Genomic DNA, 14,004 nt, shown 5'->3' with positions numbered 1-14,004 from the left:
CAGTGCCTGCGCGGAAGGATGCAGCTCGGGCGACTTCGTTGTGTGAAACGAAGTTCGTTGTGGGAAGCAAGACCTGAAGTTCGTTGTGCGCAGCGTTCGCTGTGCGAGGCGTCCGTTATGCGAGGCACCACTGTATAACCAAAAAAGTAACTAAATGTGGTTATGAAACAGGTCCTCAGTATTCACAACTCAATCGGGATACCACAGTTTAGAGTTGAGAGCTTGTGATAACCCAGCAGGGCATATTAAGCATGATACATCCCTGGACCTTGTTTCAAGTGCCTAGTGCAAAAAATTACAGCACGGATTACAAAAGTATTTCTACTATGGACACTTTACGTACTGTTATTCTATTTATTAATAACAATTTATCCCATTTGATTGGGCGTCATACTAGGGGTTAGGACTCCTTTTGTGACAAACCTTTTGTCTTAACTGACTTGTGCTTATATAGTGTAAAGATTAGATGCCCTTCACTTTTGTTGCTTTTTTGCACTAGGCACTTGAAACAAGGTCCAGGGATGTATCTTGCTTAATATACCCTGCTGGGTTATCACAAGCTCTCAACTCTAAACTGTGGTATCCCGATTGAGTTGCGAATACTGAGGACCTGTTTCATAACCACGTTTAGTTACTTTTTTGGTTACATAGCAAAATACACTGATACCATTAAGTTGGGTGCCTCTTCCCTTGTGTTTTATAAGAATCTTTTTTGCATTTAGTTACATCATTCTTTCTAAATAGGTTCTATTTTTTTGTGAGAGCCCTTATTTTCACCATTTTGCAGATATCAACCCCTACTTCCACCTCAATCTTATTGCTCTCCCTCCTTTGAAGTCCACTCCATCCGTTGATTTGCTCCTCTACCCCTCTGACCCCCTTATAAGTCCCTCTCTTCCTTTCTCACAAACTTTGAATCCTGGCTCTCCTCCTTTCTTGAATCCTAATCCCCTTTCCTCATCCTTGGGTGAAATCAGCATCCAGGGTGACGACCATGCCAACTCCTACACTTCCAGGTTTCTTGCTCTAACATCCTCATTCAACATCCAGCTGTGTTCTACCACCCCTACACACCAGAATGGCCACCATCTTGACCTTGTCTTCTTCAACTGCTCTATCAACAATTTCTGTACCTCTCTGATCACCATCTGTTAACGTTACAATACATCACCCTTCTCCAGACCCGTCCAATCATTACTAATTCGTTTGAACCTTCAGGCTTTTGACTCTCTCCACCACCGTCAATGAAGCTGTCAAATCCTGTAACACTATCCTCTCTTCTGCTCCTCCCATCTTTCTTACATCCTATAAAGCACACCAAACCCCAGCCCTGACTGACCTCCAACATCTGCTACCTGCACTCCTGTGCCTGATCTGATGATTATCTTTGGTCTAAATCCCGCACACATGCCAACTGCATATACTTCAAATTCCTGCTCACATCTTTCCACTCTGACCTCTCACTTGCCAAACAAGAATGCTATGTCTATTTAACTAACTCTCTTAGCTCTAATCCTTGCCATCTCTTTACCACATTAAACTCCATACTCAAAGTGGCCTCACCACCAAACCCTCCCCACTTCACCTTCCCCCCCTTTTCTGAAATCACTGAAGAGGAAACTGCACATCTCTCCTCCTCCAAATCCACCACCTGCTCCTCTGATCTAATGCCCACCCACCTACTCAGTGCTATCTCTCCCAATGTCATCCCTCCTATCTGTCACATCCTCAACCTATCACTGTTCATTGCAACAGTTCCCAATGTCTTCAAACATACCATAGTTACACATCTCCTCAAAAAACCCTCACTAGATTCCATATGTCCTTCAACTATCACAGGGAACACATAGAGCGGAGTCTTGATAATGCTTATCCTTCCAACTATCACCCCCATCTCCTTCCTTCCCTTACCCAAGCTACTTGAACATGCAGTTCATGCTGTTACCTGGTTTTCTTTCTTCTCAAGCTATTCTTGACCCACTTCAGTCAGGCTTTTGCCCACTACATTCCATGGAAAACATCCTTGCTAAAGTCTCCAGTGACCTGCTCTTGGTCAGATCCCATCCTTATCAATTTATCTACTGATTTCAACAGTGTTGATCACATTACATTAGTGACTTTTATTCTGCCATTACCTTGCGGTTCAAGGAGGATTACATTAGAGGTTATCTGGACAATTCCAGAAGAGATTATATAGTTGAGCAGGTTACTTTGGGGGATTGAAATACTTCCTGTGGAGTTAGTTTGTCTTGATGGATTTCTTGAATAGCAGGGTTTTAATTTCTTTACTGAAAGTTTTGTAGTCTGGTGTCGTCATCAGTAGATTGGATAATTGCTGGTCAAGTTTTGCTGCCTGCGTGGCCAGTAAGCCATCGTACAGGGGGTGCGAGAATGGTGTTTGGGTTCTCCTTTGCCTGGTTGTGTCAGTTTCAATAAGGTGGTTGTTCAAGTAGGCTGGGCTTTCTCCATTGATTGCTTTAAATAGTAGACAGTAAAATTTGAATTGTATTCTTGCTTGTATTGGGAGCCAGTGTGAGTCGAGGTATGTGGCGGTGATGTGGTCATATTTCTTCAGCGAATAAATCATATGCTGTCCTCACTGGGATTCCAGGGTTCTGTTCTCTTCCTATCTCTCCCACCACACTTTCTGTGTATGCAATGGTGGATCCTCCTCTTCTTCCTCCACTGCTATCCCATTATCAAATGGTGTACCTCTAGGTTCTGTCTTGGGACCTCACCTTTTCTCCATTTATACCTGCTCCCTCGGTGCACTGATCTCCTCCCATGACTTTTAGTATCACTTTTATGCTGATGACCCCCAGATCTACCTCTCCACACCAGATATCTCTATAAGAATCCAATCCCCAAGTCTCAGCCTACCTGTCCGACACCGCCACCTTGATTTCTCACTGCCATCTAAAACTGAATATAGTAACATAGTAAAGGACGGCAGATATTATAGCTAAGACTGAGCTCCTTATCTTTATCTTCCCCTCCACCCCACCCCCAACCCCCGCCTCCCCCATTCTCTATTTCTGTGGATAACACTCTCCTTCTAGGGGTGATCTTTGTTGCCTCTCTCTCCTTCTCTGCTTAGATCCAACAAACCAGTAAAGCCTGTCACTTCTTCCTCTAATATTACCAAATTCCAACCTCTCCTTTCCAAGCACACTTCTAAAACTCTTATCCAAATCCTTAACATCTCTCGCTCAGATTACTGCAACTTGCTTCTCTCAGGTCTTCCGCTCAACCATTTCTCTCCCCTACAATCCATTCAAAATTCTGCTGCACAACTCATTCCACAAGAGCCACCATATACACTACCTTTCTCCTTAAGTCACTTCACTGGCTTTGCATCCATTTCCGAATACAGTTCAAACTCTTCTTACTGACCTACAAGTGCATTCACTCCTCAGCTTCTCAGTGTCTTGCCTCACTTATCTCCACCTTCCCTCCCCCCCCCCCAGTAAACTCCTCCTTTCCGTGCCTTTCTCCACTTTCAACTCCAGACTCCATCCCTTCTGTCTTGCTGTGCTGTATGCCTGAGACAGACTGGCCAAGTCAGACTCCCTCTCTAGCAGTATTCAAATCCAAGCTAAAAGCCCATATTTTCGAAGCTGCTTTCAAATCCTAATTCACACTCACCATAAGACACCCATATGCATCCTTTCATTCTCTCTGCAAGAAACTCCCCAACCTCAATGTAACTTGTCTGTCTGTCTGTCCATATCAGATTGTAAGCTCTTCTGAACAGGGATTGTCTATTACATATTAAATGTATAGCGTTGCATATGCCTTTCAGCATTATAGAAACGATAAATAGTAGTAAGTAATAAAAAGGAAGCATAGGTAAATCTTAAGAGTTTTAAACTGCCAAAAGAAAAAATTAAGTAGTGACTGAAAATTATGTTGGTGAAATCTGCTATCTCAAGGAAAGGCATATGCTCAATCCTACATAAAAGCTACAATAATGTATGGAAAATGTCATCTTCCCATGGAAAATAAATTCAAAAAATAAAGTGGCTATGATATAAAATTGTATGGAGGAAGGGTTCACAGGAAATACCACAAAAGTTGTTAGGTTTTTGTTTTCTTTTTTCCTTTTCAACTGAAACAGTGATAGAGGCCTAAAACAATCTATGATAATCGGAGGTAGCAAAACAAAATATTGTGAAAGAATTCAGGATACTCAAGACAAATTTAGAAGATAGTGGTAAGAATAAGGTTAAGGGCCCCTTTTACAAACCTGTGGTAGTGATTCCCAGCACAACTGCAAAGAAGCCCATAGGAACTGAATTGGCTGCATCACATTTGTCATGCAGGAATCGTTATTGTGGCTTTGTAAAAGGGCCCTAAGACACTAAAATACAGCAAATACCTTTCACTGCTTCAAGAGCAGAAGTAATGGGTGAAATGATCAGTTAAAAAAATGTATAAAAGGAAGCAGCAGCTAAAACAAAACAAAACCTGTAGGCCTGATGACAATACGTAGCAATTCCACAACAGACAAGAGTCAATCCTGGCAGACTGGTGGTCGGGTATTACCCAGCAAGGTTTAGGGGAAGAGGTAATAAATGACCTGATGCTCTGGCAATTGCCTTAGTCTTGAGATCTGTTTAGACTATTATAAACATAGTAGTTTGTGGGTGGGAGAGGGAAGGCATAAGCGTTATAGAAATATGGAAACTTGTATGCTCATCTATTCAGGAAGAAAAACAACAAAATCAGTCCTGTTGTACAAAAAGCAATATCATACTTCTTTAAGCAGTGAAGTACCTACATCTATTCGGTAGAAAATATACTTGTCAGCATACATCATAATAACTTAGCAAATTATATGGGTCAATTGGTCTTCATCTGCCATCATCCACAATGTTTAAATTTTCTAAATATTTTTCCCCACACAAGCAGGAAGGTGCCCCTAAGCAAATGCTTCTTTTTGTCATTGTAGGGCAGTTAAGTGCCTATCTTTTCTGAAGCACTGGTTTCTTTTTGCCATTACAAAGCAGAATACTTAATGCATTTTCACTTACAAATTGAGAGGATTGTTGGGTTTGAAACCGGACTATGATAGGTTTCAAACTCATAACCAAAACTAGGTCTCTACTCATTTATTCAACTGTCCATGCAACCTCGTCAAAGAACATCAAAAACTGAATCTGTTCCATTATCTAAGCAGCTTTACTCCAAAGCATATCCCACTTTTGTTTATATTACTTACTTTCATTAAAAGCATATTCAAATCCTTCAAGAGTATCAGGAAACTCAAGGGGTGGCTCATCCTTCTTCATCAATTCATCCAAATCTATTCTAGACAACAAATCTGAAGGAGTAAATTGTATAAGCATCAACATCTTTACACCAAACGGTAAAAACACATTTTACTGAAAAAACAACAAATAAATGCATATTTACAAATTACCTAGGGATCCTTTTACTAAGCTGTGGTAGTGGGAACCTATGTTGGTTTTTCCCGCACGCCAAGGCCATTTTTACCTCAGCTGTGAAATGGCCGAGGACCCATGTTCCCAATTAATGGCCATGCACTAATGTTACCATTAGCATGTGGCCATTAACAAAAATTAGTGCATGAGCACTTACTACCACCCATTTTGTAGGCATTAAGGAATCACACATAAACCCCATACTAATCAGCGCATGGTAATGTGGCTGTGCTGATTCACACTTTAATGCCCAATCTCCATTTCCGTCAACCCCCCCACAAACCACATAAGTGGTTTGAACACAAACACATTGGGATTTTACTACACTCCTCATTGTAGGACTCCTCAGTGCAGAGTGTGGTGCAGTGGTTAGAGCTACAGCCTCAACACCCTGAGGTTGTGGGTTCAAACCCACACGCTGCTCCTTTTAACCTTGAGCAAGTCACTTAATCCTCCACTGCCCCAGGTAAATTAGATTATGAGCCCACCAGGACAGAAGACGAAAATGCTTGAGTAAAATGCTTTGAATGTGGTTGTGTAACTACAAAAAGGCAATATACAAGTCCCTATCCCTTATCCCACAGTAAGTTCTTTTAAGCTGCAGTAAGCACATATTAGCACTTACCACAGCTTAGTAAAAGGATTCCCTATTAAATTACATATGATATGAATATATGAAGGGTTTTTTTTACAGCAAAAACATGAACAAATGGTCTTGCTTGTATTTCATGACACATCACTTTAATGGTTTTGCATTTTGAAATGAGGATAAACTACCAAGATTCTACCATGCTGTCTTGGAATGGAACGTTTCATCACCGCTGTTTTATCATGGGACATTTCAACACAGCGGCAATTAATCGTCCTTTCCACAATGAATCATGCTCCAGTGCCTCTCCTCCTTTCTGCCCCCTCACCCCCCACCTGCATACTTCTTGAAACCTTCTGACATCGTGGGACCAGGACATGACATCTGAGAAGCTACTCGCGCCGGCAAACTTTTCAAGAAGTACGTGGGTTGAGGGGGGGCAACTCCTACCTTGGGAGAGTCTGCTTTTTTGGGGGGATGTGAGGGGAGCAAAGCCCCCTCAAAGATCGGGTGCCGTCATGGACGATTCAGCGATAAAACGGCCGCAACAAAAACAGCCGTACTGAATCGACCGCAATGAATCATCCTGGACCCTGCTCTCTTAGGCTTCCGCAGCTAGTATCATGCTACAAATATCTTTAAGTGAGACAGCTCTAGCCTCCATCAAGGACAACACCACCCCTCTGGAGTGTGGTGGAGTGTGCCTTTACTCCCACAAGAGACCGTTTTCCACTCCCGATATAGACTGAAGAAATCACCAGTCAAATGCATCTTGAAATGGTCGCTTTTGATGCCAACTGGCCCATCGTGTTGCACCCAGAAGCACAAAATGATGATCCAACAGGCGAAACTTGTTCATCATCTCTAAATAACAAAGAACTCCTCTTCAGACACCCAGTCATTTCAGAATTTTGTCTTCATTCTTTGCCCCAGTGGGCAAAAAGACTGGGGGACACACTTCCTAGTTTATGGGAAAAAAAACTGGAAACTACCTTAGGTAAGAAAGAAAGAAGGTACCGTTTGAGGCGAGACACAGTCTCCAAAATCTTGAGGAAGAGTTCCCTGCAGGATAGAGCCTGCAATTCTGATACCATTGTGGCTGAAGTTACGGTCACTAAAAACAAGTTCTTGACTGTTAAGTACATGAGCAAGGCTTTCTCCAAGGGCTTTTACGAAGCCTGAGCTAGTGCCCGCAGGACAAGATTAGGGTTCTAGGACAGAAAGGGCTAGCGAACAGGGAGGCGAAAGATGCAATGCTCCTTTAAAAAATCTAGACAGATCTGAATAAGAAGCCAAGGTTCGCTGTTTAGTTTGCCCTCTAAATCCGGAAAGACCCGCAATCTGTACCTTGAATAAACCCACTGCAAGGCTGCTGAGAGAGCCAATAGATGGGCTTCAGCCCATTGGAACAGCATTTGAGCCTCCAATCTTAGTGGTGCACTCTTGGTGCTTCTCTGCAGGTTAACATAAGGTACTGTAATGGCACTGTCAGAGAAGACACGGACCTCCTTCCCCTTCAAGATGCTCCCCAGTGCTCGAGAGACTAGCCTGATCACTCTCAGTTCCAAGCAATTGATTGACCAACCCCTCTGCATGAGTAACCACTGGCCTTGCAATGGGCGCCCTTAGAAATGGGCTCCCCAGCCGAAGAGGCTGGCATCTGTCGTCAAGATCATCTATGTGGATATGTGCAATAGGCATTCCCTAGGATAGGACTGTGGCTCCAGCCACCAGCCTAGGCTGCCCAAAGTTATGTTTGTCCAAGGCAGCACAAATGCAGGGACAACCGGGAGAGCAGCATCTCCTTCAGAGGGCATAAATGCACTCTCACCCAGGATACTACATCTATCGTTGCACCCATGGACCCCAGCAACTGAAGATAATGCCATGCCATCAGAACTGGACTGTTCTTTACTGCCAGAATCTGACACTTGAGATTTGCTCTGCACACTTCTGGAAAAAGGACCCTGCTCTGATCTGTACTGAACAGAATTCCCAGATATCCCAAGAACTGTATTAGAGATAAGTGGCTCTTTCTGAAGTTTTATCACAGCCTAGGACCTGCAGAAGTTGGACCACTTGGGCCAAAACTGTTTTTCCCTCTGCCTCGGACGATGTCCTTATTAGCCAATCATCTAGGTAATGATGCACCTGTATCCCCCGCCTTGTGTAGGTGTGCCACTAACACAACCATTATCTTGGTGAAGGTGCATGGTGCTGTAGCTAGTAAAAACGGAAGAGCAAAGAACTGGAGATGACATTCTAGTACAGTGGTTCCCAAACCTGTCCTGGAGGACTCCCAGGCCAGTCGGGTTTTCAAGATAGCCCTAATGAATATGCATGACAGAGATTTGCATATAATAGAGATGCCAGGAATGCAGATCTGCTCCATGCATATTCATTAGGGCTATCTTGAAAACCTGACTGGCCTGGGGGTCCGCCAGGATAGGTTTGGGAACCACTGTTCTAGTACATGGAATCTCAAGAACCTCCTGTGAGCCGGGAAGATAGGAATATGCAGAACTAATCGTTCTAGGGAGGCAAGGAATTACCCCAGCACCACTGATGCTATGACTGACCAGACCATGTCCATGCGTAAGCAGGGGAACTTGAAGGCTGCATTTAGATCCAAGATCAATCTCCAATTGACTAAGTCTCTTTTGGGTATGATAAAGTATACTGAGTATTTGCCTGAGCCCCATTCGCCTTCCAGTACAGCCTCTATGGCTCCTAGATCTCTGAGTCTCTTACCATTGCTAGAACTCTGGTTGCTTTGTCTGACTTTCCCAAAGGAGAATTTATGAAAAGATCCAAAAGGGGTCAAAAGAATTCTAGCTTGTACCCCTCCCGAATAATGTCCAGCACCTAGCGGTCTGAAAAGATCCATATCCATGCATGAAAAAATAAAACCCCACAGCCTACCCCCCAAAAAAAAAAAACACACACACATAAAGAGGGGGGGGAGGGGGCTACAGGCCTGGCGTCATTGCTGCTTTTGGGAGACCACAGTGGAGCAGGATTTGGATGCCTGGGGCGCTTGGCGCTCCCAAAACTCTGTCTTGGACCTTTGAATGATCTTTGGGAAGCTAACGCTCACAAGGAATGTCGAAAATGCCTGGAGACACGAAAATTTCCCCAACTGGACTCTTGTGGGGCTCACGGTCTGCTGTCCGGTAAGGACTTTGGCTTATGATCCGCTACACTGGCCATCAGATCATCAAGACCCTTGCCAAAGAGCAATTGACCTTTATTTTTTTAAAATTCTTTATTTATAATTTCAATATTACATATCAAGTTCAAACTTGTACAGAAAGTAAAAGTTAAGCCATCAAGAATTATACATATAAAGAAAATATACTTCCTAAAGCAATTAAATATGTGCTTAAATTCCACTCAAGTCCTCCAAATTAGAATCCAAAACGTTACCAAAAGCGAGACTAATAGGTAATTTTAGCCAGAAGAAACATAAGATCCGAGGATAGGGCTATCTTTTTTTCCTTATATTACATGACATTAGCTCTTTTCTTTTTCCAGTTGTGACAATGATAAGAACGTGGACAATTGGAAAGGTTCAAAGAAAACAAATTTTTGTGAAGAATAATGAACTATGCATTTACAGGGATGACACAAATAGAAAGTTGCCCCTAGAGCTAACACCCCTGGTCGACAACATCTCTGGGTATCTCGAGCTAAATCTGGATACATTTGTATTTTTAAATCCAAGAAATCTTTCTGTTTATTTTTAACCAATAACCAATTTTTATCAGGCGCCAAAGCAACCGTCAGAATTAAAGTTGATGGTATCACTTGTTCTTTATCAAAAAGTTCTAACATCAAGGAAACATTTAATGGTTCTTGAACTGTTACTTGCTGATGCTTTTTTGGGTCATTAGGATGATAGTAGACCCGTGTTAATGGAGGTACTACCTCCTCTGGATCTTCCAAAACCTCTTGTAGATATCTTTTAAACATTTCCCTGGCAAGTTATCATAGTAATCCTAGGGAAATTAATCAATCTTAAATTATTAGCACGTGAAAAGTTCTCCAGTGCTTCTAATTTCCTCCTGAGGTTAGTGTTGTCCTTGATTAACGTTTCTTGAACTTCTTTAGAGGCTTTTAAATCTTGCTTAATATTTTCAATAGAAGCTTTAGAATTAGTCATTTCAGATTTTAAATCCTTTTTATCATTTGATTGAATTTTTAGTTTTTCTTCTATTTGTTGAAATTTAGGGTTTATTGTATTTGGTAGATTAGCTACCAGATCCCAGATGGAATCTAATGTAACCTCTAGAGGTTTCTGTATACGAGGTAATTGCAATTTATTATCAATTAGCTCACCAACCGGCATTTTCTCTCGATAGTCACTCTCCTGGATTTCTCTGGCCCCAAAAGTTGTCAAATCCTCGATTCCTAAATACTAAATTCTCGGAGTTGTGGAGAGTCTAGAACCATGCTCCCCTCAGCATTTTTCTTGCCCTCTAGGGTTGAGTACACTCCAACATATGGAAGCTCCTCCACCCGCGGGGAGCTGGTATCCTGAGGATGTGGGGGCGGTGCCCTTGCATCAGGGCTTAGCGTGGTTTCAAGCCCCATAGAGACCGCTTCCGTCTTGCCTGTCCGGTTCATCCCAAGGGGGGAAATTCCCAATGGCATTACGATGTCCTGCATTCACTGCATCAGCTCCTCTATATGTCCATAGGCGGCCGTTGCGGAGCGCTGCGAGGCCCCAGAAGCGCTCTTTCCTCTCCTCTTAGGCATATCAGGTAATGTGAAGCAAAAAAATTGTGGGAAATGTTTAATTTAGAGCGAGCTTCCAAAGCATGTCTCTCAGATAAATAAGCCAGTAGCCATCTTGGATCAGCAATTGACCTTTAAAGGGACGTTTGCTCAATGTCACCATAGAGACTAATCTCCCGCCCATTGCCTGATCCAGAGTATTCTGAGGGCAGAGATAGCGTATGTTGAGACCTTACTCAAGACCCTAAAAAAGTCATACAGCACATCCGCTACATAATCAACCCCTGCCAAAAGAAATGGGGGGCACTGCTGTTGTTCAAGTCTTCTGCATGGCTGAGCTTCACATGGCATGCTCGGGCAACAAATGATACCATTGCTGCCAGTTTTCGGCCTAGCTCCACAGCCTCAAATTGTCTCTTAATGGCAATGTCCAGTATCCGGTCCTGGGAGTCCTTCACAACCACTCCACCTCCACTAGGAAGGGGGGTGCATTTACATAGAAACATGATGACAGATAAAGGCCAAATGATTTATCCAGTCTGCCCATCCACAGTAACCATTATCTCTTACTCTAAGAGATCCCATGTGCTTATCCCACCACTTCTTCCGGCAGACTGTTCAATGCATCTACCACCCTTTCTGTAAAAAAGTATTTCCTTAGATCAATCCTAAGCCTACCACCTCTTAACTTCATCCTATGCCTTCTCATTCCAGAGCTTCCTTTCAAATGCAAGAGATTTAGTAAGTTGTGCCACTAAGAATCCACCTTTGACATATTAAACAGCTGCTGGAACTCTGCAACCATCAGATATAGTTTTGTCATAGATCTGGCTACCCTCAAGGGCCCCTCAGAGACCTCCCAGTAGTCAGTTAGCATCCTATTAATGTCTGGATGCAAGGGAAATCATGTTGCCTGCACCTTTGTGCTGCTCATGAACAAGCACTGCGTAGCAAAGGTCTAGGGCAGGGGTGCCCACACTTTATGGGCTTGCGAGCTACTTTTATAATGACTAAGTCAAAATGATCTACCAACAATAAAATTTAAAAAAAACACAAAGCACACTGAAAGGCAGAGAAAATGTTAATTATTCATATTCCAGGTTTTTTCAAAGAGGTCACAGCAGATGACTCTATGCAATGTCACCTCAGTAACAAAATACAAAAATAGACAAATACACCCCCTCCCTTTTTACTAAACCACAATAGTAGGTTTTAGCACAGCGAGTTACACTGAATGCCTCGCGCTGCTCTCAATGCTCATGGGCTCCCTGCGCAAAAAAACGCTATTGCGGTTTAGTAAAAGGAGCCATAGTGCAAAATATAGAAAGCAGATATAAATTCTCAAAACAAACACATTTTGATCACTAAATTGAAAATAAAATCATTTTTCCTACCTTTGCTGTTTGGTGATTTCATGAGTCTCTGGTTGCATTTTCTTCTTCTGACTGTGCATCCAATATTTCTTCCTTTCTTTCAGCCTCCTGTATGTTTCCTCTCCTCCAGACCTCATTTTCTCCCCCAACTTTTTCTTTCTGTCTCCCTGTTCCCCCTTCTTTCTGCCTCCCTGTTTCCCCTTCTTTCTGCCTCCCTGTCTGCCCCCTTTCTTTCTTTTTCCGTGCCCTCCCCAAGCCATTCGGTTTGCTGCCACCGCCATCGGGGAACAGCCCCCAAGCCACCGCCGTCCCAAGTTTTCCCTGCAGAAGCGTCGCGCTGACCAGCATTCCGCTCCCTGATGTCAATTCTGACGTAGGAGAGGAAGTTCTGGGCCAACAAGGCATTTCTCCTCATTCCATCCAGCCTGAGCCCCATCTCTCCTTGATCCAGCATTTCCCTTCTGTGTCTGTCAGAATTACCATTCCACCTATTTTCCAGCATCACCCTTCTTTGTGTCCATCTCACCTATATCCCTATCTCACCACTTTTTCAGAATCTTCATTTGTCTCTGTCCTTGTCTTTACCCCATGTTCACCATTTGCCCTTTCAATGTCTTTATCTATCCCCCCCCCCCCACTTTTTCAGCATTACTTCTATGTCTCTATTTCACCTCCTCTTCATGTCCCCTCTGTATCTCTATCCTTATTAAGTAGGTCCTGTTTACCCTTTCTCTTCTTTGTGTCACTATCTCCATTTTCTGCTTTCCCCCCTTTTCCTATGTTACTGCACCCTGTAGCCAGAATCTTTCCACCCTCCCTCCACTCCGGCCCAGCCCAGTATGAAATATTTCCTTTTGTTTCCCTCCCCTCTCTCTTCTCCTCCCTCACCCACGAGTCCTGCATCTGGCCCTCTCCCTTCTACCTGCACCTGGCAACACCCCCCTGCTCCGCGGCTCTCTTGATCACCGCTGCTGATGAGTTGCTTAAGACAAGCTACCGACATCGAGGCCTTCCCTCTACGAGTCCCGCATTTGTGGAAAAAGGAAGCTGAAACAAGCAGGACTCGCAGAGGGTAGGCCCCGACGTCAGAAGCTTGTGTCGATCGCTGCTGCTGAGTTGCCGAAGAGAGCCGCGGAGCAGGGGGTGTGGCCGGAAGTAGGTAGAAGGGAGAGGGAGATAGGAGGGCTGTAGAAGCTCCGGAGCATGACACTGACCCCGGCCAGGATGATTTCTTTTTCAGGCTGCTGCTGCCACGCTCCCTTCCCCCCCCCCCCCCAATGACAAAAACAGCCTAATGCCCGGCGTCGGCGTCTTTGACGTCGGGGAGAGGAAGGCTGATAGGCCCAGTAGATCGGGACGGCAACACGAGTCTATCACGGAGCCCGGGATGGGCTCTGCGATCGACTCACGATGCCTTCCTGAGCTACTAGTCGATCGCGATCGACGTGTTGGGCACCCCTGGTCTAGGGTGGTTCCAGCTTTAATTCCTGGAGGGATCCTATAATGATTCCCTGTAGAGTGCATGGCTTGAACAACCTGTGCACCTTAAGGTCCTCTCCAAAGTCCAGGGCTGCCATCTGATCGTGGTCTAACCCAGTATTTCTGAACTTCTTCAAGCCAAGTACCCCCCAAGTCTAAGAAATATCAACCAAATACCTCCGCCCCAGCTCCGCCCCAGTTCCCACCTCCATAATAATAGTACTAATTATAATGCAATTTCTTCCATTCATTTTTTCATATAAACACAATATAACCTTATTAACAATGATAACCACAAAATTAAACTGCACAAAGCACACTATAGAGAAAATTTTAATTATCATTTATATTTGGGGGGGATTTCAAAGAGGTCAAGGCAGAT

General features: G+C 43.7%; 1 protein-coding gene across 3 annotated transcripts in view; it reads right to left on the bottom strand.

Annotated features, from left to right (window-relative positions):
* FAM172A (family with sequence similarity 172 member A) overlaps positions 1-14,004 on the bottom strand; it is a 584,686-nt gene that overhangs the window by 555,628 nt on the left and 15,054 nt on the right. For all 3 annotated transcript variants that reach the window (XM_033918947.1, XM_033918858.1, XM_033919030.1), the window contains exon 3: positions 5,222-5,323. In XM_033918947.1, the coding sequence (XP_033774838.1) occupies positions 5,222-5,323 (102 nt within the window). The remainder of the gene's footprint in view (positions 1-5,221; positions 5,324-14,004) is intronic.

This window comes from Geotrypetes seraphini, chromosome 1 (assembly GCF_902459505.1).
Source record: "Geotrypetes seraphini chromosome 1, aGeoSer1.1, whole genome shotgun sequence".
Classification (NCBI taxonomy): Eukaryota; Metazoa; Chordata; class Amphibia; order Gymnophiona; family Dermophiidae; genus Geotrypetes; species Geotrypetes seraphini.
Note: the sequence above shows the minus strand (reverse complement) of the source record. Positions and strands in the feature narration are given on the sequence as shown.